The sequence below is a fragment of the Cydia fagiglandana genome, chromosome 10, assembly GCF_963556715.1.
Source record: "Cydia fagiglandana chromosome 10, ilCydFagi1.1, whole genome shotgun sequence".
Taxonomy (NCBI): Eukaryota; Metazoa; Arthropoda; class Insecta; order Lepidoptera; family Tortricidae; genus Cydia; species Cydia fagiglandana.
In genome coordinates, this window is record NC_085941.1 from 14,083,089 (window position 1) to 14,108,666 (window position 25,578).

General features: G+C 39.6%; 1 protein-coding gene across 1 annotated transcript; it reads right to left on the reverse strand.

The window, feature by feature from the left end:
- Positions 1 to 2,082: 2,082 nt before the first annotated feature.
- On the reverse strand, positions 2,083 to 23,920 carry LOC134667973 (kelch-like protein 5). Its single transcript, XM_063525412.1, has 11 exons — positions 23,554 to 23,920; positions 23,038 to 23,198; positions 22,220 to 22,422; positions 21,352 to 21,549; positions 20,314 to 20,438; positions 20,077 to 20,134; positions 15,536 to 15,688; positions 14,381 to 14,541; positions 12,878 to 13,085; positions 2,747 to 2,936; positions 2,083 to 2,291 (listed from the first exon to the last, which is right to left on the reverse strand). The coding sequence occupies exons 1-11, from the start codon at positions 23,781 to 23,783 to the stop codon at positions 2,152 to 2,154; spliced, it is 1,827 nt and encodes a 608-aa protein (XP_063381482.1). The 5' UTR covers positions 23,784 to 23,920; the 3' UTR covers positions 2,083 to 2,151.
- Between the last annotated feature and the right edge of the window lie 1,658 nt (positions 23,921 to 25,578).

Genomic DNA, 25,578 nt, shown 5'->3' on the forward strand with positions numbered 1-25,578 from the left:
TAGTCATAGAATAAACAAAAATTATCTAAAATAAGGAAAAGTAAGTTTCATTTTAAACTAAAGTCATTCTACTACTTCGAACGCTAAGCAGTTTTCTTAAATAATAAAATTAATAACATACATTGACACTGAGATCAAATCCAATAAGGGAGGAACGTTTAGATATTTTCGGAATTGTGTATTCCTTCATGAGCTTAGAACGGATAGAAATGCAAATATCCCTGCAATTTAAGAAAATAAAAAATATAGTCGCCATACGCGGACAAAAAATAAAACTTAAATTCTAGGTAAATAAAACTAAAATAATCCTCAATAAAATGAAGTATTTGAACAAATTAAATTATTTCCAGGAAATATTTTATTTTTTATTTATTTCAGTTTATAATCCTCAATAAATTCGAAATGCTGCATTATAGTACATATAGTTTTTTTAAACAGTTTTTAGTTTGCAGCTATGTGTTGCCTAATTTATAAGGCTATATGAAATAGAATGACTAGATCATATTCGAAATTCAGACATATGCCGTTATTGAAAACGTATTTTAGTTACAAGCAGTTTATGTCAGAAACAGACATAACTAACTTTAACTAACATATATGTTTAATGATCATACGTGAACTAACTCGGACAAGTTGCACAAGTGATGCTTTTATTACCTTCTTCTTCTTCTTCTTCCTCGTTCCCTCAATGCTGAGGATCGCGACCACATGCAACATGTCCCCACTGATTGCGGTCATAAGCCAAGTGAACTGCACGGTGCAGGCTGCCGCCACTCGCCTTCTTCATGGCGTCAGACCATCTCTTACGAGCCCCACCCTGAGCGCGTTTACCATTCATTCGCCCCAAGATGATACACTTCTCCATATCATGCATTGATGATCTCATAATGTGTCCGTGTGTGTGTGTGTGTGTGTTTATTACCTTAAGAGGCTCGATCGATAATATACATGATATCGATCCTCTTTAAAGTAATTATAGAGGATTTTCTAAGAGCAAATGCATAAATATACATTAATAAACGTTAGTAATAAACATCACTGTAGTATTATTAGCCCGCGTCAGCACACGTATTACTATTTGAATAAGAAGGACATTGACCAACGGCCCAATTCGAATAATGATTATCCCATCAAAACATTCTCATGTAAAATGTTGCAAAGACGAAACCATACGGCCCGCACTGTCAAAAAGTTATCAGATCTCTTGTAGATCCAAACTTCTAAAGCCCTTGCTACACGGTCGCCGACAAGCCCCCAGACCGCGTGGCCTTGGTCCGTCCCGGACCGCGTAGACAGTTGTTTCCAACAAAATTTGACCAAAACTGACCAAGGACAGACCAAGGTCAGACGGTTAGAGGGCTTGTCGGCGACCGTGTAGCAAGGGCTTAACTCTACAAGTCCTACTTCACAAACTCATAGCTTGGTCGCACGAAGCTTGGCCGCAAGCGAGTGAGTGAGTCAGTCAGTGACGAAATCGGTTTTTTTTAGATATTAATAAAATCGAAAGTATAGGAGCTGTGCAATTTAAATTGTTTATGCTTAACAACTTTACTATTGACATAATATCCCGAGAGTTTTGTTTAACCCCTTGCCGCATACAATGCCATATATGGCGGATATGATATTCAACTCTATTGACAACTATTAAAGTTCAAAATTAAACAAATATTTTTTATTAGATACAGTAAGGTTGATATTGGGCTGTAGGCGAGCGCGTCAGTTGATGTCTTTGGCAGTCAAGGTCTTTGACTCCCGAAGAGCCTTGGCGGCGGTACTCCTAACCAAATTTAGCAGAGGTTTGCTGGTTTTATTAATAAAGGGGGGTGTGACAGAGGCGATGATAATCTCTCGGCGTTACGAGTGCTAGCTGTAGCACCGTTTTAGGGCTGATTTAGACGATGCGAGCACTCGCATGCGAGTTTCATACCATTGCGGGTTTTGATCGGTCGGTTGAATTGGACGTAACCAACAGTCCGCAATGTAACTAAAATCGCATGCGAGTTCTCGCATCGTCTAAATGAGCCCTTACCGCTCACGAATACTACGGTACGAGGGCTACGGTGTAACGATACGTTGAAGGCATGATTGTAGTCTGTCTCACTCTAACTCGCTTACGGGCCGCATGCTAATAGTGATGACGACGGACGATGATCAGAAGAGCCGCGGCGGCGGCACGGCCACCACGGCGGCGCCGGCGCGGCCGGTGCTGAGCGGCGCGAGCTTGCGCCAGCAGTCCGCCTCCGGGTCGTACACTTCCACCACGCAGAGGTACTGCACGCCGTCGTAACCGCCTGGTGACAAACAATTCATTAATACCACGTCGGTGGCGAACAAGCATACAGCCTGCCTGATGGTAAGCGATCACTGTAGCCTATGGACATGCAACTCCAGGGATGTGAGGTACATGCACATTGCCGATCCTTAAAAAAACTGTACACTCTTAAGGCTCCGTCACACAGGCGCGTTTTGCGGGCGGCACGTGAACGGGGCGCGCCGCATATAAAACGCTCACGCCCCGCCCGGAAAACGCCTGTGTGACGGAACCTTTATTGAGAAAACCTCTGCCGAAGTATCCGCGGGAGGAAATTCCTCTTTTTACACGGCAAAGTGTGCGATCATTAAGATTCCAGGGCATGAGATGAACGCCCTGCCGACGGCGCACGCTGTGATATTTTAAGTACCTATTTAAAGCAGGCAGGCTTACAAGTGCTACGAGTGGCAGGGTCTAGCGTGGTACAGAACTCACCCACGGCAACGATGCGGTCCCCGAGCAGGCAGGAGCCGATGGCGTCGCGGCCGTAGCTCAGGCGCGCTAGGAGTATCCATGTGTCGGTGGTAGGATCGTAGCGCTCCACGCAGGCTAGTCGGCCGCCCGCAGCATTAGCCGGGGCTTCGTGACCACCGAGTGCATAAAGATATCCGCCCGCTGCGCACACCTGCATAATAATAACTTTTGGTTTATATTCGGCGCTACACATAGCTATATTATTAAAGACATAGGACACGTATACATAGACCAACTTGAGATTTGGTTAAATCAAATGTCGTTCCAATATTATACTGATCTTATGCTGATCAATAGTGACATTTTTGGATTCGAGTTTTAGTTATTAGATCTCACTCCAATATGATACTAATCTGTCAGTGTCAAAAGTGACGTTTTTGGTTGACATAATGCGCAATTCAGCGGTCCTGTAAAGGAGATTGAAACCATCTCATATTAGAATAATGTCAGATCCATGTTAGATCAGTATCACATTATATTGTTGGAATTGGCCTGACACTTGCAGTAGTAACCGCGGCGGCGCATACTGTTAGTGTAAGGCCTGAGTGCACGCTCGAGTTGGGCGTGCGAGGTGCGTTGGGGGGCGCCTTACACTAAGGCCGCACAGTGTTTCGTCTAGAACAAGCTAGGTGGACAAAATTATTTTTTTGTGTTTTTGGGTAGTATTATGGTTAGTATTGCTTAATTAAATATAATTTACTAAAAATTTTAAAATACCATGAAAAAAAGTAAAAAAATTAAAATAAAATATATATTTAAATTAATTATATATTTTTTTGCAAATAAATTATTAACACAATAATAAACAAAATTTTACAGTTCATTAGATACATTATTTTCATAGTATTTACTTTAAAATATACAAAAAATAAAAATGTAATATAGAAAATTAATTAAAACTTAACTTATTATTAATAATTAATCTGTTAGTTATTAATAACTTATAATCTGTTCTAACTCATGTATTATATCAGAATAATAATTGTTTTCCTTGTTTTGCGTAAGTTTTTTAAAGTTCTTCTGAAGGATATAACACGCTTGTACCTTTTGCATTTAGCGGAAGCAGTTATAAAGTTGACCCAAAAATTTTTTATTAAGCTATGAGCTTCATCACATATGTTCCTTGAGTAATTCTAAGCATTTCAAGCCTGGGAGGCAATAAGAAATGTGTGTCTACTCGGATTTGTAATGGATTCAAACTTTCAACCCCTTTTTAACCCTGTTAGGGGATGAATTTTACAAAACGCTGAAATTACTTTTCCTGTCTTTTAATAATATCCCCAAATACAAAGATTCAAGTCCCGCGTTCGAAAATTTTTTTGATATCCATACAAACTTTCAACTCCTTTTTCACCACCTTAGGGGATGAATTTTCAAAAACGCTGAAATTAGTTTTCTTGTATTTTAATAATATATCGTTTTACGAAGTTTCAAATTCCTAGCTTAAAATAAAACTTGAACCCCATACAAACTTTCATCCCCTTTTTAACCCCCTTAGGGGTTGAATTTCTCAAAATCGCTTCTTATCTCTTGTACACTTTATAAATGTAATCTAGTGTGCAAATTTCAACTTTCTATCTTTTGTAGTTTCGGCTCCGCGTAGCAAAAATCTCCAACCAAATTTTTCACCTTTTTACGTTTTTCTTGTAAAATTACTATGAAATTGAAAAAACAAATATCAGCAATGAATTCTACGTCTTTGGTTTATACGAAAATGATACCAAACTTGCCCTAGTACCCACCAGGATCAGAGTAGATTTTTTTTAAAGATGACGGATGGCGGCCGTCTTTGTACCCCACCCTCCCCCCCACTTCAGGCTAGAAATGCTTAGAATTACTCAAATATCAGATGTGATGAAGCTCATAGCTTAATAAAAATTTTTTGGGTCATGTATGGCAGCGTTACATAACTGACTCCAGTAATTGGGCAAATAATGATATGATGAATATTTATGATAATCAGCCTTCATTGACCACATTTTAGTCTGCTTGTAAGTTTGTATTTGTCGATTTTGACTCAATAGTCCCGTAGCGCTGGCTATATTTTGAGCCCTTAACTTAAAGTAATATTAAAGTCAATTTTTTTTTCACTTACGTATGCTGTTTTAAGATGTTAATCTTACATTTTGTTTTGTGTCACAGATATTATTTGCTTTTTAAGTTATTTCATAATTTGTGGTAATTATTTTTATTTTGAATTATTTTGGAGAAAAGAATATTCGAGAGAAAACATGTAACTGTGTCGCATTTAGGATAGTTTTTATAATGTGAAAACATTAAAAAACAGTTTGTGTCAATTACGTCCATTGCAATCGGATACTATGTCATACTATTCAAAATTACTCAAAAAATAATTAAAGTTAAAAAAAATTGCTGACGTAGCATTTAATCGTGTCAATATGTACATTACATGTTTTTGTGTCTTATTGAGGCACAGCTTCATAAGATTTTTGATAATTTTGTTCTAACAAGATATTATCATAACAAAAGAATATTAAGGTTACTAGAGTTCACACCTTATTAATATAAAAGGCGGGATAAATAAGAAATATAAATTTGTGTCAGTTTCATCCATTGCATAAACAAATAATACAAAAATAATGTTCGCGTTCATACGACGCTAGCGGGTGGCTCTTAACGGGCAACGCGGGCCATGCACGGGGAGCGGGCGCGGCGCGACCTTGGCGTGGCGGCGGGTAAGGGCCTCTCTCTAAAAACCACACGATGCGTACGCAACGCATGTTTACTTCGCCTGCGCGCCAAATTAACGCAACTTATGCAAAGTTATACTACTACAAAGAGAACTTATAAATATTGTACAATGTCACCATTTAGCAAAAGAACTGTAAGTAAGTACATCTCATTGCGAGAATTAAGGTCTGTTTATATCTATACACATTACAGTTACGCATCATATACTTGTGACAATGACAGGGAAAAGGTACCACTTGAGTAAAATTTGCTTATTAATACCGTGACTTGAGGTAACTTTCATTCTTTGATAAAAATATTACTTCTTGAATATCTAATCAAGTCTAACTTCAATATATCTTAATTATATGGACTAATAAATTTTAATATAATCATTTTTTTTTCATTATAAATAGCACAAACCAGTCTTTCCATAATTAACGTAAATTATGCACATTATTTTTTTAATGTATTTTTTGTTCTTAGCATTTTTTTATAATAGATATTATTAATTATGTACACGTATTGAGGTTATTTAATGCCTGTTTATTCTGATGTTTTGAATACATTTACCTTAAATAATAATTACCAACACTTTTGATAGTTCAAGCTTCTTGGATAATAATTACCTTTGGGCACAGAATAAGTAATAGTATTATCATACAGAACGGACACGCACCGCCCCGCCCTGACTCGGATTACCTCGCCCCGCGACTGAGTTCTGACGGACTCCTGACATACTCTCAGTTCGGCTAGCAACGCCGCGGCGCGATGACGCAACGTTCAAAATGTCGATGTATTTTGCGATGTATGGTTGTTTTTCAAATTCACGAAATAAAGAACATTTATTTTTATTATACATACTTATATTAAAAAGTAGCGTTTTGTAATTATTTATATTTAGTCCACGCTAATTGTGTATCGACAATTAGACATGACATTTTTGGTAATTTATTGCCGCACCATACTTTACGTAATATTTTACGGCCTTTACGGGTTACGGGTGAGTTCGCATATACGTTCAAATAATATTAGCTGTGACCTGTGAATAGAACAGTTTATTATAGCAAGGATCTAGGAGAAAATACCATCTTGTAAATTATGTTTGTTTCTTTAATTTTAGGAATAAAAATGTTTGATATTTACGTTACGAGTACAACGATAACGCTCCGTGAACTCAAAAACATGTAAATAGTAGCCCTAAGCGACTTACTCACACAATGACGTGTGTACAGACGTGCCGTTCACACATATACACGCAAACGAGTTTTGATGTATGGCGTGTCCGCCCTGTGCTTTGGGTTCAATTGGCGTAAAGGACATTTTGGCAAAAATGAGTTATGTCCACTACCGTAGCCTCAAAGGGCTTAACTGACAAAACGCCAGGATATCTTTCCAGGAGAGCCAAAAATCAGTTTTGTTTTGAGAAAAAAATCAGACCTTTTTTGTTTGTTTGAATTAACTGATGCCTGTATGTGGTTTTTTGAGGTCTTTTAAACTGATTTCTTGAATACAATGCTTATTTACAAAAATAGCATGTCCGTTACGCCAAAAAACACGACTATTTTTAAAAAGGCGTCCCTTACGCCTCTTCTTTAATGTTTATCTTATCAGAAAAAGAGCGTAATGTACTAAAAATTAAACTGTTTTAGTACCATTTGGCGTAAATCCAACAATTTCGTTGCAATATTCGCAACTTGCATTTAGGGAACACTAGAAGTATAGTGTTCCCTAAATGCAAGTTGCGTACTATAATTTACATTTTTTTTTCTGAAAAATTATAGAGATGTATGTATTTACTGTCAAGTTTTCCCCATTTTTGTTATTTTGGGTACTTAAACGTGGAAAAGGTCGTTTTTAAGAAAACAATGTTTTTTTACACTCTACAAAAACAATGTTTTTTTTTATATTTGTTTATATTACTTCAAGTATATTAATTAAATTAAATTTGGTAGGTGAGAAGAGATCTCTGCTAAAAACAATTGAAAACCGAAGGGGAAACATGTTGGGGCACCTGATACGTCACGATACTTACATAAAGTCTATAATTGAAGGCAGAATAGAAAAACAGAGAGGCAGAGGAAGACCGAGACGTGCATATATTGACCAGGCCAAAGAGAAAATTAATGTAGTGACGTATCAGGAGCTCAAAACAGTGGCAGAGAAAAGAACGGAATGGCGAATACTCCACCGACAAGAGCTAGGCTCTTAAGAACAATGATGATGATGATTACTTCAACAGAATCACTGCTGTCCTACCATTTATACAGGATGTCCAGTAATTAATGGACAACCTTCTAACCATCGACAGGGCACCTTAGGCTGGTCCAGAAAATTCACTTACAGGTTTAGTAAAAGTTTCGTGGTTTTCGAGATAATCGCACTTTTCTAATTTTGGTTCCTTGTTTCACTGTAATGATCGCCTAGGACATAAATGAAAAGATTTTTACCTTCTGTTTTTTGAAAAATATTCTCTAATAGGCCTGCTAACCAAACCGATAGGCAATACAGTTTTTCCATAGCCAAGGTGTATTTTTGGAAGACCTTAATCCAAACAATACATTGTACTCTAACATATTTAAGAAGTCTGATCGCTTGTGGTGAAAAAAAAACGTATGGAGAACAGAGTGGCCAACTTTCTTAAAAATAGTTTATCTAATACTGATTCTAAAATGGTATCACACATGCTATTTACATTTCTCCAAACAAAGATATGGCCTAGATGGTGATTAAAGTGAAGTATGGTGCTAACTAGTAAAAAGACATAAAAGTGCGATTATCTCGAAAACCACGAAACTTTTACTTTTTATAAATTTTACTTTTACATACTAAAGTACTATTAGGTATAGTAGTAGTTTTGAAATTTCGTATGTCTATTCAGTAAAACTTATTGAATATGATCGCATATTTATGACATTATATTAGAGTACAAAAAGGCATGCGGCCAGGCTTACGTACTTCTATGGATTTAAATGCAAACGTTATACCTAGACAGTAACTTTCATAAGGTTAATCCTGTAAATTCCGGTATCCGGCCGGATAGTAAAATAATAGCCGGATAGGCCAATACCGGATAGTAACCGGATATTCGGTGCATCTCTAAAAAGTACCCACTAGTTCAGTTTAAATTATTTAAAAATTTAGTAACCCTATAAATAAAGCAATGAGCACATGAGCAGGTAGTGCAAGTACCTACTTAACAAAAAAATTGACAAGGAAAGTAGGTATAACTAGGTCATCCCACTTAAACACAAAAAAGCAACAAATATAAACCCGAAATTATACATAGTATGGGGGCGCGGGCGTATCTCTTCCATTGAATCTCTCTCTCGCATAAATATACAATAATTATACATTTTTTGTACATTAGTTGTGGGCGTAACGTACATTAAGCACTCAAAAATTTCCGATGCAAACGGCGTATCGTACACAAAGTTAGGAGTTAGTTTGAATTGGCAGATACGGCCAAATGCGTTGGAAAACTGTGTTCAAGCATTGATTTTTCATAGGGCTTAACGGACATTTTTTTCAAGTTATCGATACGTTAAATATACTATTCGATAGAGAAAAAAAATACTGAGTATAACAGTATTTTTGCAATTTTGTCCCTTACGCCCTTTGAGCCTACGGTAGTCGTTATATACAGTTTTGTTCAGAATTCCAAGCGCTTTCGTTCTGTATAGTGAAAATTTTTATATCTCTTAAAAAGTTGCCTTTACGACCCAATTTTTGCACAATGAGCTTGCAAAAACAGCTTATCTCAAGGGGCGTAAATGACCAGTTATAAATTAAAAATTCATAGATATTATCGTTAAGGTTACCGCTAAATATAAATATGCTTGTAAATGACTTACATGTCTTTTGTCGTCCTTTAAGCCCTTCATTTGTCTTGATGATTTTTCATATCGTATCTCGTATGGTCAATATGGTCGTAAAGGACATATTTTACTATTGACAATTATTATTTTACTTGCCCTTTATGACCCGCCCTAAAATTATTTTACCATAAGTATATGAAGCGAACAAGGTTGTAAAGGACTTTTTAAATATTTGTATCGTTTACTACCACGAATTAGTTTCTAAACTCTAAATTTAAAACAAATAACATGGACTTAGCGGTGTATAATAACAAATAAATAGTTTTCTGGGACCTATATTACTACATTGTAATGTTTGCCCTTAAATTTTAAAGCATTTACGCTAAGAGTTTATTCGGCAGTTATCTTTGTTCATGGGCGTAAAGGTCTATAATGCCTAATAAATAAATAGTTTTATGGGTCATTTATTACTAAAATGTCAAACATTACATTTCTCTTCAAATTAAAAACCTCAGCTCGGTGTTATTCAGCAACTATCATCGTTTTACTCGCAGTGGAATTTCTTATAGTATATTATATACATATATATATAATTTCTTATATTCTATAATATCGTTGTTTATCGACTAAGCCAATCTGTGTAAGAATGTCCTATAAAATCATTCATTCATTCAATTGTTTCATAATCGTTCTAACAGAAAATATTATGCTCCACAAAGGAACATATTTTCTTCAATAACTTTTAAAATTTATGAAGTCTTGTATTCAACGTACACCATCATCAATGTAATTGGCGTTGCTTGCCACGCTTTATAAATCACAAAATTAGCAATACATCGCGTCTTAAAATAATCTTAAAAAGTGTACTAAATATCGAATAAAAGTTATTTTTAAAAGTCGCTGATGTGACATTCTCATTCAAAAGGTAGGGACCACTTTGTCCTTTACCATAAGGACGAAATTTTATTGTATCTTTATACAAATAACCTGTCAGAGAGTCCTTATGGCAAGGATAAAGTGGTACCTTTTGATTGCGAACATCACGAATGTTGGTTAGTATGAGGAGCCTACATTTTATTTTTAAATATACTTACAACATACCTACTCCCACACTATGAAAAGACTTAATATAATAATTATGCTTCCGAATGAAATAAATACACTGTAATGGCTCCTCTACACCGGCCACTTGCTCCCTCTAACGCATAAATGCGTCCCTTGGAGTGGCCGGCGTTGGCCCATCGTGTAGAGGAGCCATAATGTTCATGTAACAAGCACCCTACCCGCGTAGGTAGCCTTCCCCGCGTACGCCGTTCATGCCAAGTTTTATTTTGCCAAATAGTAAAAAACCGTTGTTGAAAATGACCCAAATTATGAATGTTGTCTCGATGTGGCATTATAATAATGTAGACGTAAACTTAATAACATGATTTTTTTTTGTGGCAGATACATGATGTTTATAAGAAAAAAAAAGATTAAAAATAAAAGCGGTGGATGAATTTGACACACATTTGTTTGAATAACATATTATAATATCCTGTGAAGTACAACACTTCACTTACCGACTATAATTTTATTTTAGGCATTTTAGGTTCACTATTAGGTATTTGTTAAATGTCATTATACCCGTGGATGAAAATGACACAAAATGCGTGTGTACGTCGGAAGCCACTTTGCTTTTACAGGGAAACAAAGAATTTCATCTCGAATATTCTTTTTACCGAATGCTGTTTAAAAAAAGAAATACCTAAATTTCTACCTAAGCAAATACCTAGGATGACACAAATTATTATTATTAGGTTTAATATGTGGTCTGAAAACTATATGTAAAAAATAGGCAACATTAATAATCTTATAACTTCAAAAGTTATTGCTATCGGACTACAATATAATATGCTAATGCCTCATTAACACTTAGCTGCCTAGAATTCATTGAAGTACCTACTGCTGTCGTAAGAACAAGACTACGTTGGCTTATGTGGACTTTCTCTAATATTTTTTAACATTTTTGCCGTGTTCTATTTGCTGCCGATCACGAATCAATCGGGATTTCGGCAGCAGTTAAAAAATAGGTACGTAATTGTACCAGATCTTTAACTCAGCGTTTTTTCCGTTTTAAAAGGGGAACTCTTGAAGTTTAATTTGGGTCTTCCTGCAGGATTAACATTTTCCGACGACGTTGATGCACTTGGTCTAGTTATGTACACTCGTAATTCTATATTTTGGCCATCCATACCACTTTTAAACTTTTTCATAAATTGCTTCTTTAAATCTTGACGCACTATTCCACTTGGTATTCAGCTTTGATGAATAACTGGTTAAAATATTTTTTAACCGTCTCTCAGACTCTTCTTTGAAATCTCGTAACTCATATTTTACCAATATAAACTGATAAAGGTGGAAATTTTCGTAGTTTTTCCCCTTATTTGTCCATTCTTCAAAAACCCCTTCCTTAAAATAGAGAAAACGTGTTCTGCAAAAAAAATAAAAAAAAAATGTTCTGCAAATTTCTGCAAAATGAAATATACACCATCATAAAATAGAATTATGCAAGTAAATAATATCAAAAATCTAGACCGGTGTCAAGCGGTGTCAAGTATTTGCTAGTCTATCAAAGTTCTAAAATGAAGAAAATCTCACCACGTTTTTAAGTGCATATTTATTGCTCTATACGAGCATTATTACAACTGATATGAACATGTTTTTATGAAAAATATAAAGTGCTTACCTTCAGTTATAAGATCTATTACCAAACCTTTTCATAAAATAACGTTTTACTTGTAAGAGATGTCGTTGAACGCATCACAAAATTGCAACTGATTAAATTGTGCAATTGTACTTACCTCATTAGCTGACTTCTGCACCCTATGGCTCATAAAATTAGAAAGTTAGACATAATCTATTAATGGGTTTGGGGGTTTCAACATGTTGTTTATCATATCTAATGACTCATTAGAGATAATTTGATAACGACTTTTGTCCACCTAGCTTGTTCTAGACGAAACACTGTGCGCCCGCGGCCGACAGCGGCCCGCCGCCCGCGGCGTCTGAATGGTATATTCGGGAATGCTCGGGAGTGGTCGTTTTCGCCCGTCGCGTGCGGCGTCCCCCCGAAAACGACCAAGCCCGGCCTAAGGCGGATACATACGTCGCGCCTCCCGCCTCGAGACTGACTGCCGGATTCTATATTCTATTGGGTGACAATGCAATATTATAGTACCATCGAGCTGATCTGATAGTGGAGACAGGAGGCGGCCATTGGAACTCTATGATAAAACAACGCAACCTAATTGTGCTTGGGGTTGTTAGAATTGTCTCGATAAGTACTAGTTGCCTAAGGAAAGAAAGGTACAGTCAGCGATAAAAGCTTGTATCAAGCATGAAATTTTTGACATGAAACTTATCTCTTTATTTCTTTAAGACCCACTTGCACCATCCCACTAACCCGGGGCTATGCAGTTAAACCGTTAACTCAGTGTCATATTGCACTGGTAACCATGGTAATTCCAGGTTTAACCGGTTAACCCCGGGTTAGTAGAATGGTGCAAGTGGGCCTCAGTGAGAGTAAGATAAGATAACTCACGCTGACTCCCCCTCGGCGGCGCGTCATGGGCGCGCAGTTGGTCCAGTGGTTGGTGGCCGGGTCGTAGCACTCCACGGAGCGCAGGCAGGCGCCGCCGTCGCGGCCGCCCGCGGCGTAGAGGCGCCCGCGTAGCGCCGCTACGCCGCAAGTGCTACGCGCGCCCGACATCGGCGACACCATCGTCCACGTGCGCGAGCACGCGTCCCATCTGGCCGAGTAAACGTGATCAGACTCATTATTTTATTGCTATTCAAGTAGTCTTGAGACGAAACAGGAGCTGAGTTTTAAATATTTTAGGTAAATATACCCGTCTCGCTAACGGAAGCGGCTCCTAAAACTAGTGCGATAAGGACAAAGCGAAAAATCCCGCGTATAATTCTCAAAAATTGAGGTTTCGTACTCGACTGTTTCCTCCTCCAAAACTTAACCAATCCTAACCAAACTTGGAAATCTAAATGATTATGAAATTATCTGTGTCGGACCGTTTTGCTTTTTTGGCTAATTGATATGATATCAATGATATCATATCAGTTTTGAATACTACGTCTCTCATTGCGGCATAGTCAATTAGGCCGTATTGGCCATTTTTGAAGGGCTCTAAGTTTTGGCCATTTTTGAAGGGCGCCTTAAAAAACAAAAATATCGAAAAAAGCAAAACGGTCCAACACGTATATTGACAATATTAATCTGCGTTGAAAAAATCATTGCTCTCCGTGCCGGTGCGTGTTCATCGGCGCTATGGTGCTCCACGCGAGCGATGTCAGGTCGACTCCACCTACAAGTAGGAACGCTCACCGCTCGACGGAGTTGAGGTAGATCCAGCCGTCATGGCCGCCGACGGCGTAGACGGGCGAGTTGGGTCCGTCGCCCAGCACCACCACCCCGAGCCCGTGCCGGTGCGTGTTCATCGGCGCTATGGTGCTCCACGCGAGCGATATCAGGTCGACTCCACCTACAAGTAGGAATGCTCACCGCTCGACGGAGTTGAGATAGATCCAGCCGTCATGGTCGCCGACGGCGTAGACGGGCGAGTTGGGTCCGTCGCCCAGCACCGCCACCCCGAGCCCGTGCCGGTGCGTGTTCATCGGCGCTACGGTGCTCCACGCGAGCGATGTCAGGCCGACTCCACCTACAAGTAGGAACGCTCACCGCTCGACGGAGTTGAGATAGATCCAGCCGTTATGGCCGCCGACGGCGTAGACGGGCGAGTTGGGTCCGTCGCCCAGCACCACCACCCCGAGCCCGTGCCGGTGCGTGTTCATCGGCGCTATGGTGCTCCACGCGAGCGATATCAGGTCGACTCCACCTACAAGTAGGAATGCTCACCGCTCGACGGAGTTGAGATAGATCCAGCCGTCATGGCCGCCGACGGCGTAGACGGGCGAGTTGGGTCCGTCGCCCAGCACCGTCACCCCGAGCCCGTGCCGGTGCGTGTTCATCGGCGATATGGTGCTCCACGTGAGCGATGTTAGGTCGACTCCACCTACAAGTAGGATCGCTCACCGCTCGACGGAGTTGAGATAGATCCAGCCGTCATGGCCGCCGACGGCGTAGACGGGCGAGTTGGGTCCGTCGCCCAGCACCGCCACCCCGAGCCCGTGCCGGTGCGTGTTCATCGGCGATATGGTGCTCCACGTGCGCGATGTCAGGTCGAAACACTCCACCTACAAGCAAAAAAGGTGACGTGAAATTTCTATAGAATGTACAGCGTCAACCGGAGACCAATGCCTTCTTCGTGTACGAGTACAGTCAGCTGCAGAGAAAACGTTCGAATCCCTTTCCGACTGGCTATCAGTAAATTTTATTGCAACGTGACACTACAATTGGAAGCTTATTTTGATTGTAAAAACTGGTTACGAATTTGATCTGAATTGTATTTGATATCATCTCTGTCAACCGTCCTTGTTGACAGCTAGACAGATCATATCCATAAAAAATCCCGGTCAAGTCGTCACACCGTCCCTTCCTCCCACGATGATGAGTTAGTTCTGCATCACAGCGACGCCGAACTGCAACTTTCGCTAGAAGCGAGAGCTTCGCTAGAAGTGGGAGCTATCCCACTCTCATCCACTATTTATACCAAAGCGTATTACTGTGAGAACGTACCGTGTTTAAGGTCTTCAACCCGTCTCTGCCGCCTACGACTATGAGCTTGTTTTGCATCACCGCGACGCCGAACTGCAACCTTCTAGCTCCCACACTCATCTACTATTCATACCAAAGCGTATTACTGTGAGAACGTACCGTGTTTAAGGTCTTCAACCCGTCTCTGCCGCCTACGACTATGAGCTTGTTTTGCATCACCGCGACGCCGAACTGCAACCTTCTAGCTCCCACTCTCATCCACTATTCATACCAAAGCGTATTACTGTGAGAACGTACCGTGTTTAAGGTCTTCAACCCGTCTCTGCCGCCTACGACTACGAGCTTGTTTTGCATCACCGCGACGCCGAACTGCAACCTTCTAGCTCCCACTCTCATCCACTATTCATACCAAAGCGTATTACTGTGAGAACGTACCGTGTTTAAGGTCTTCAACCCGTCTCTGCCGCCTACGACTATGAGCTTGTTTTGCATCACCGCGACGCCGAACTGCAACCTTCTAGCTCCCACACTCATCCACTATTCATACCAAAGCGTATTACTGTGAGAACGTACCGTGTTTAAGGTCTTCAACCCGTCTCTGCCGCCTACTACTATGAGCTTGTTTTGCATCACAGCGACGCCGAACTGCAACCTTCTAGCTCCCATCCGCATGAATGGCGTCCACGAATTTGTTCGGGGATCGTACATCTCCATATTGCTGGCGCCCTGTGTTATAGTTATAGTTATAGTTAATTTATTTATAAAATAATAATTTTACACGTCACATCATAAAAATATATCACAATTATTAATAGTAAATCACACACATATAAAACAATAATTTTGTGGTACCTACATCTACATATATCACATGCTTATTTTTGTCGAGTATGAATGTAGACAGTTAGTGGTTCGACTTTATACTTTTTTTTTTTAATAACTAGGTAGGTATACATACTTTTTACTTACTTAAGAAATCACGCAACGAATAAAACGCAGTAGAGACTAAGTAAGATTTCAGTTTTGATATGAACAAGTTATTGTTTCTAGCGGTCTTTATGTCATCGGGGACTTGATTATAGATTTTAGGACCGATGTAGTTGAGACACTTTTTTGCCTTGGCCAACCGCGTTCGAGGAGCGCGGAGCTCCTGGCCGCGCCTGAGGTGATACTTGGGTTCATCAGCGTTTGATTGGAACTGTTCTAGGTTACATATCACCAGCTTTGCTACCTCGAGGATGTAAAGGGAAGGTAGTGTTAGGATTTTTTGACCTATGAACAGCTCTTTGGCTGGATGATCCCATTTGACGCCGGCTACTACACGGATTGCGCGCTTTTGTAGTCTGAAGACTCTTTCACGGTCAGCGGCGTCACCCCAAAGATCTACACCATATGATAATATGGAGTGGAAGTATCCAAAGTATGCCTTCTTGACGTTGTCGGTGTGCAAACTTGGGCGCAGTCTAGTGAGCGCGAAGCAGGCAGCAGCGAGGCGGTCACACAGCGCATCGATGTGCGGTCCCCACGATAGACCTGAGTCGATAGTCAGCCCTAAATATTTGACTATGTCCACTTGCGGCACAGGTAGGCCATTGCAGGTGATATTAAGGGTGTGCTCTCTCGCCCCACGCAGGCCGAAGTGGACAATATTGGTTTTCTCGATATTTAGGGCCATTCCGTTCGCTGCGAACCACGCCGCGACCTGGTCCATCACTCTGCCCAGTTTTAGTTTAAGTTGGTCGTAGTTGTCGGCAGCGACAATAACACAACCGTCATCGGCAAAAAGGACGAACTCTGCTTCGTTGGATGCTTCAGAAAGATCATTCATTAAGATGAGGAATAGGTTATTCCCCATTATAGAACCTTGGGGCACGGCACTGTCTCCCAGCTCCAGGAGCTCCGATCGTTCTCCCTTGACAGAAGTCAGCTGTTTGCGGCCTTCAAGAAAAGATGCGATCATGCGGTGAAGGTTGCCTGTCACACCGTAGTGGTCCAGCTTCGCCAGGAGGAGTGGATGATGCACCAGTTCGAAGGCGCGCGAAAGGTCACAGAATATGGCCGCGACTTGCCGTTTAGCCTCTAGATGACTCATGACCCTAGATGTTACGTCACGGGCAGCATCGATAGTCGATCTACCGGGTTGGTAAGCGTATTGTTGCTTGTTCATTAACCTGTTTTTGTTGAAGTGCGACATAAGTACATCGCTCAACACGCGTTCGAATATTTTTGAAAAGATTGGGATTAGGGATATGGGTCTAAAGTGTTTTACGTTATCCATTTCTCCCTTGCCTTTATAAATTGGCTGTACTTTTACATTTTTTAAACTAGCAGGATAGACCCCACAGTCAACACATTTATTAAATATGTCGCACAGTATACTGTAAAGAAACTGCGGTATTATGTCTAGAAATTTAGTTGTCATGTCATTAATGTCTTGCGAGTCTTTACGTTTGATTTTTTGCGCGATTCTTATTATCTGTTGCCGCGAGCATGGTTCGATACTAATAATGTGTGCGTGCCTAGCGATGTACTTACGTAGATAGGCAAGCGCAGTTGAAATGCTGGTGTGCGTGTTGACACTTTTATTCGCATCAACATAGAACCGGTTTAGCTGAGTTGCCGCTGTGGCTGCGCGCTGCTTATCTGACCGGCCAGCTGATTTGTTTATCAAAATATCTAGCGCATCACGTTTGCCGTCGCACTTACCTGTCTCAGAGGCAATTATTCGCCATGCCGTGCGACATATGTTGTTGCTATTTGTTATTGACTTATTTACATAGTCCCTGCGAGCCTTACCTAGTTCATTGACGTAGTTATTTTCGACAGAGATTAGTTCCTGATATTCACAGTTGTCGTTTGATGACAGTTTCAATAAAATCTTAGTTTTAGTTTCACGCATTAGTTTTCGGGCTTCTACCACCTTTTCGTTAAGCCAGGATTTGGATAGTTTTTTTACAGGGATTTTTTTTACGGGAAAGTGTATGTTAAAAAAATGAATTATAACGTCCAATACCGAGTTAAAGGTTTTATTAGGGCATTTGTGTTTAAGTAACAATGCGTCCCAGTCATAAAATAATAAGCTACCATTGAACTCGTCGACATTCATACTCGAAAATACTCGTTTTAATATAACGCTATTTAATTGTAGTAACTTCTTAGTTTCTAACGATACGAATATACATTTGTGATCTGATACATACATTTCATACGGTTTGACACATAGGACGTCCGCCACGGGAATGTTGGTATAGGCATGGTCTATACATGTTTGTGTTGTTTTGCAAATTCTGGTAGGAAAATTAACTAATGATCTCATACCTGCTGATTTTATTAAGTCGAGTAGTACTTTCTTATCATTGGTTTTAGTTAATAAGTCAATGTTAAAATCTCCTAAAATTAGTACTCTGTATTGATTTAATATAGGAAGGTTCAAAAGTTCATGCAATTTCGAGATAAATACAAGAAAATTATTCTCTTGGCCCGATTGAGGGGGAGGTTTGTAAATACATACGATTATCAAGCCTAGACCAACATATTCCGTGGCACACGCTTCTAAGTTCATCTCTTTGCTAAGTTCGGCGACTTCCAGGCGCTCCAGGGTGAGTAGGGAAGACTTCGAGTATATACATACTCCGCCGCCGTTCCTCGAGGACCTGCAGAAGCTCGAGGTGAGTTTGAAGTTCATGATCGTCACTGCCTCCAGTTGCTGTTTAGTGAGCCAGTGTTCGGATAGGCAAAGGACGTCGGTTTTATTATTCAGTTGCAGTTCGCATTCTAACTTGTAGGTTTTATTCTTTAATCTGTTGATGTTTTGATGAATCACAGTGAAATTGTTAGTTTGAATTGTGTACCCTGTCGTTTGCGGTCCGGTTGAGTGCAAGCTACAAGTTATGTTGCTTGCGTTTATTTTCGAATAAAAAGGGCCTCCATGGAGACACACATATGTTGACGGGCCATGTAGTGGTTTTCAGGAATAAGTCAAACACTGAAGACGGGATCCCAATTTTAAAGGAGTTGTAATTTTCATGCTTGGATTGTATGAGCTCGACGGTGTAGTTGTGCTCGTCATTAATTGATTTTAAGTAAGAGATTACGTTTTCAGGTTGCGTTGTTGTTTTAAAGTAACAGGCATGGAGATATTTCATTTGGTCAATTCCTTCTAGGTTTGTATCTTTGGCCGTTCCTTTTATTGTTTTTACACGACGGTAGTTATTTTTAGGTATGCGCTGGTCGTTGGTTCTGGTCTCGCTTTGTTTAGGTAGTACGGCGCTAGTTGAGTTATCCAGATCGAGGGTTTCATGATCGGAACTAATTGGGGTGTGGTGTTGAGTTGGTGTTTCACTTATGATTGATGCCGGAGTGCTATGGGAGCTTAGTGATTGATCTGCTGGTGGTTTAGGCGTCGTTGGCCGACCGGGTTGGCGTTTTTGTTGCAGTAGGGCCAATTTGTGTTTTGTGTCTTTGGCAGCGGCTCGAACTGGCCTTTGAGATTCTTTTCTGCTGCTGGCATTAGACGAAGTAACGCCGCGGGAGACAACTGCGGCGTAGTCATCTTTGAGATCCACCTTCATTTGTAGCGGCTGCGTTGTGGGTATCGCCGCATTCGACACGGTCGTTGGGTGAGTTTGAATCGGGTTACCGGTTCTCATATCAAGTATTTCACTTCTCAATTCACTTATAATATTGCTTAATGATTCTATTTTGTTTTCGAGCGGGAGTATTGCCGCTTTGACAGCTTTAGAAATCGCGTCGTTGTTTATTCGCGACATTATTATGCACTTTGGGTCGTAATAACGAGCGTGAGCGCGCGAACGCTGCTAGCCGGCCGAGTGTGCGAGCGAGACTGTGTAGAACAATTATTATTTATATTAACCTCTTTTATGCCAGGTGGATCCGTGCAGGAAGTATTGAGTTACAACTATGTAATTATGTTACAAATCACAGTTATATAAAAAAAAAATAGTAACACGTATTATCAGTGAAAGGATAAGGATCAAAGTCAAATGGCGTTCTAAAAGTTTTTAATCATTTGTGTCGAAAGATGGCAGTAAATGTACTGACTACATAATTTACTTTGACAATATTTCTCTATCTCAAATTTTCTTTGCTCTTACCTTATAGCCATCCATACCGCCTATTGCTAGCAGTCGTCCGATGGTGGAAGTCCTCGGCCTATCAAAATCAAACATCAGTATTTTCCTATTTTACCACTGGTTTTTTTTTAACAGTTTTAAAAGTATACTAAAGTATACTATATATTAAAAAAATAAAAAACGCAAAAACATGGTTTGACCTTGTAACTTTATCACATAAGTATCATCAATTACATTGATTATATGAAATTGAATTACCTGGTTCTGTGCGAGAACAGGAGAGACCGCCGCTCGGGCAGGAGATGCCACTTGACTGCCTCCATGATGAGCGGCTGGCATTCCGGCACATTGCCGCACGCTTGCTCCACTTTGTCGATCAAATACTGAAAAGGTATGTACAGTCACCACACGGGATTGTTACATTTAGGGTTCTTGCTAAATTGGAAATTCTATAGCGTAAGTATTAAACAGCCAATTTAGCTAGGCCCCAGGTTCAACAATCGCGGAGCGTGATGGTACAATATTTGTAACGACACACTAAAGTCACTAAACAAATATTGACATTGGTACCAAGTCTAATTTATTTTTTATGTGTATTAACGTTAACAATGAAAGGGACGCCTATCGTGCACGGCGCGTCAATATGACCCTTATCGGAATGCACGAAGGTTGACATTGGGCTGTAGCCCGCGATAGTTTTTCGTCTTTAGTGGTCAAAGAGTCGATCGCTTACTAGAAGAGCTAGCTTACCTCAGAGGACAATAGAGGTAGTTTGATCAACTTGAGTAGCATCGGCAGGTGTTGCTCCCGTTTGGCGCTGTCATGTTGCACCCACGTCATCAAGCACTCAAACACATTCTCTTCAGTAACCACGTTGAGATCGTGGCTGCTAAAAGTGCTAACTTATCTCAGAAGGTAGTAGCTAGCTTACCACAGAGGACAATAGAGGTACTTTGATCAACTTGAGTAGCTTCGGCAGGTGTTGCTCCCGTTTGGCGCTGTCATGTTGCACCCACGTCATCAAGCACTCAAACACATTTTCTTCAGTAACCACGTTGAGATCGTGGCTGCTAAAAGTGCTAACTTATTTCAGAAGGCAGTAGCTAGCTTACCTCAGAGGACAATAGAGGTAGTTTGATCAACTTGAGTAGCATCGGCAGGTGTTGCTCCCGTTTGGCGCTGTCATGTTGCACCCACGTCATCAAGCATTCAAACACATTCTCTTCAGTAACCACGTTGAGATCGTGGCTGCTAAAAGTGCTAACTTATCTCAGAAGGCAGTAGCTAGTACCTTACCTCAGAGGACAATAGAGGTAGTTTGATCAACTTGAGTAGCATCGGCAGGTGTTGCTCCCGTTTGGCGCTGTCATGTTGCACCCACGTCATTAAGCACTCAAACACATTCTCTTCAGTAACCACGTTGAGATCGTCGGATTTGAGCAGGCTGGCTAGCTGGTCCGCTTGCAGTGAAAGAAACTCTTGATGTTTCACTACCTGAGTTCAATAATAAATTGTTTAGGTATGTTAGGTACCACTTAACTGAGATTTTTCTTGACAAGTAGCTAAGACCAACTTTATTTTCGTGACAAGTAATGTTTTGACGAAACCTGAGGTGGATGAGCTATCAGTATGATGACGAAGCCTGCGCTGTGGATCTAAAGGTACCTATGCTTTTATTATTATGCTGTTTTTTTTGGGTCAATACATTGCTTATTTAATAGTCATTAAGTAGAAAGTACTTCACAATATAGGTTACAATATTATTTTTTGCAAAAATTAAGGGAGAAAGGCAAGTTTACTATGAAACCTTTCTTAGAATTTTAATATTGATTAGTAAGCCTCTTTATTTAAATAACACAAAGTTAATTAGGGTACAATGTTCAGGGGTCGGCAACAGGCGGCCCGCGAACCTCTCATTTGCCCGCGAGCCTCCCTGGCTATTTTGTATGTAATATTGACAAATGACAATGTCTGATAAAATCATACATATTAACAAAGTGCGGCCCGCGTCAACTTCGGTAACTACTGCGTGGCCCTTGGCTGCTAAAAGGTTGCCGATCGCTGGTTTAAAGCATAGGGAAAGAGATCGTTGGGTAAAGGGCTTCTGTTTCTCCATCTCTAATTCTGCCTTTCTTCACCCTGATCTTGGATCGGACCAACTTACTTGCATGAAATGTTGATAGGTGTACTCCAAGGCACTCTGATGCAGGGCCAGACAAGACTGTTGCTCCGCAAACAGTCCGATGCCCAGACAGTTGCATGGATCAAGCTGTTTCTTCAGGAAGGCGCAGCACGCGGCTGTGACTGTGTTGAGCTGCAACAAGCTCGCTGTGGACAGCAGGACTTCAACTGTCTCTTCTCTTAATTCTGAAAGTTGATATGTTTGTTGAAATTTATTATGTTTTAAGAAATATATACAAATATATGGGAAAATTCTTAAAACTTCCACTGCAAAGAATAATTTAGACAGGTTCATTTGTAGACATATTAATAAAAATAGATAACCCAAGAACTTTTAAACTAATAGTGATAATTATGTACTATTTATTAACTTAAAATTGAATGACTAATTCTTATTTATGTAATTTATGATGATAGTGACCAGTGGCAGATTTGCAGCCGGGCGGCTACAGGAAGGCGCCTTTATATAGACTACATTTTGAGTTATTTCTTGTTATCATCAGCAAATTTTTTGCCAAATTTGCCACCCCTAATTATCTTGCCGCACTAGGCCCGGGCCTACTGGGCCTTAGGGCAAATTCGCCACTGATAGTGACAACAAGGCCAATCTTATAAGAACACGACTAAAGTTTTGCAAGGAGTCTTATTGGAATGTGGCTTTATCAACATGTGAACCATAACAAGGACGTCAATTCAAAAGAGAGGGATATTAAACAAAATCATACTAATAGTAATACTAACAGGAGTAGAATAAATATGTTCAGAATAAAGGGCTATATAATAGAAATAATAACAAGTTACCTATAGTGCCAGTATAGCAGTAATGAACAAGTGCCTGTAGTGCCTGGGAGTCCACCCGCTCCAACGTTATCTCAGCCAGCTGGGCCTCCCGCAATGACCCGGTGAACATAGCAGCAAAGTATTCGCTACATGATGTTAATACTATCTTGTGCGCTGATATCCTGTCAGAAGCAATAACAAAACTACAGTTGTGAAGTATTTTAACCCTTTATAAGGCATAAGGGTGTCAGGAATTATGCAAAATTGAACTCTATCACTTTGAAATAAAGTTCATAATCAGGTGGGAAATATATTCCCTCTGCCTTATATGCCAAATGCCTGTTTAAATTTGTTATTTTGTGAGACAGTATACTTTAAATAGTTATTGACAAAACTTTTATAATATTTACAATTTATTGCCTACCTGTTTTACTTTAGTTTTAAGGCAATCTCTTTGTGATAACTGTATAGTAATAACTTCCAAATAATAAGTGGGAATAGATAAACACAGTTTAATTTAAAAATGTAGGCACTAACCTTGTTCCACCTGCTATTAAAACTACGTCACATAGCTTCTGAGCTTGATAATATCCGTATATATTTTTCAAAGCTGTTTCGGAATGCCCTTTATCACAGTAAAACTCATCTTGGCTTGAGGCACTCGACAAACTCAACTGGCTTAGTTCTCGAGGAAGACCTTCGTCGATGGAATTGGTGGATATGTTGTCCTTAGAAGTTTCTGCTTTCTGGGAGTCACAGCCCGACATGATTTGGCAAGTTACAAGAGTTTTAACAAAGCAATGGTTCACATTAAACTGACAAAGGTTGTTCGTTTCTAAACAAAGCGAAGGTATGAAAACAAAGAAACGTCATACACGGTGTCAAAAGTTTGACACACTTGACATTTTACTTCTTTTTTTATTCGTCCTCCTGAACCACAGACATGAACAGGCTAAAGGGGTATCCAGACGGGACTGACGAAATGGGGACTGATGTGATCGGGGAATCAAATTGGTATTTGCGTCCGCACGGCCCTGTTCGATCGGAGAATTTCATCAGATTGGCGAAAAATTGTCTCGTCTGGATACAACTTAAAACTAAAGCGAAGTCCAGACGGGGTAACCAAATCCACCGATTTGATCAGAAATTAAATTGGCGTCAATTTGCAATTTAATCACCAATTTTAGATTTATATATTTTATGGTGATATTAGAGCCCTCTAAATTGATAAAATGTCCCAAAACGAAAATACTGGCGTCACAACTTTGTATTCTTCCGTCCGCACCACATTTTATCTATCGGTAGAGTTTCTGCGAAAAGAGAAGAGTCGTAGAATGTATTGGATCCCATAATCCCATACATTTCACGACTCTTCTCTTTCCGCACAGACTCTAATATCGGTCATAGAATTATCCTCTTTGGTGCACTGGCCGGTGATAAGAAAAACCATGATCTTTGCCTTCGGCTTTTGTTTTAGTGGCGAATATTTTCTGTGTCCTTTGAAAATGAAAATGAAAATTCTTTATTTGCATAAAATATGGTATAACAAGGTGTTATTGGAAATATATTCCCGTACAGAAACATATTTTGCTGGTTAAGCATGCAAATATTATCTTGAAGCTATTAATCTAATAGGTAGGTACATTGTTAACTTAAAACTAATATTTCTATTTAATACTAGGTATTACATATCGAACAACTCACTTACAGAGTAAAACACCTGTTTTTTGAGCCAACGATACAGCTGTGCTTTAAACGGGTTTAGAGGCAGGGGTTTGATGTTTTCCGGAAGGGCATTAAATATTTTCATACATAAATAATAACTATTTTTCATAAAAAGGGAACTATTCGGAATAAAATCTAATACAAGTTTATTGGGATATCTCGTGTTTCTATTGTATACATCTTTGGCCTTTTTGAATAGATCTGGATATTTTTTTACAAAAACTACTGCCTCAAAAATGTACATGCAAGGTAGTGTCAAAATTTCATGTTTTTCGAATAACGGTTTACATGATTCCCGTTGACCTCTACCCCACACATTGCTCTTATACATTTTTTTTGGGCTATAAATGCCCTGTTTATGTCACTGCAGTTACCCCATAAAAGAAGGCCATACCTTAAATTTGACGCTACGAAATTTTGATTTGTATTGCTACCTAAGATAAAGTGATTTAGATCATTACTGCTTAAAATATTGTATAGGTTTATACCTATACAATATTATATTATAAGGCTGCCACTTTAATGAAGGTGACTACTTATTGTATCTATTTGATTTTAAACTTTTTCAAAGTCAAACCAATTCTCGTATTTTTTCATTTTTTGACACTTTTCTGCAAAAATAAGACTTGGATGGAATTACAAACTAAACTGTGTTATAAGATACGACTACGATTGTTCCAGCCTTTAATTTGGGACTTTTTTCAGTTTTGTCTATATTTAATGACCATTAAAAATGTAAAAAAAAATATATTTCTCACTCAAACTTCCCAATACGCAAATATGTAGAATACCATTTTAATATTCAGCAAATACTTACTTACGAATATATATTCGTAA

What these genes read in the sequence shown, in the direction of transcription:
- LOC134667973 (XM_063525412.1), bottom strand. Translation starts at nt 23,783, where the DNA reads ATGTCGGGCTGTGACTCCCAGAAAGCAGAAACTTCTAAGGACAACATA. An exon ending in TTAATAGCAGGTGGAACAAG is followed by an intron (nt 23,199 to 23,553) that starts GTTAGTGCCTAC and finishes TGCTTCTGACAG; the next exon opens with GATATCAGCGCACAAGATAG. An exon ending in GGACCGCATCGTTGCCGTGG is followed by an intron (nt 2,292 to 2,746) that starts GTGAGTTCTGTA and finishes GTTTGTCACCAG; the next exon opens with GCGGTTACGACGGCGTGCAG.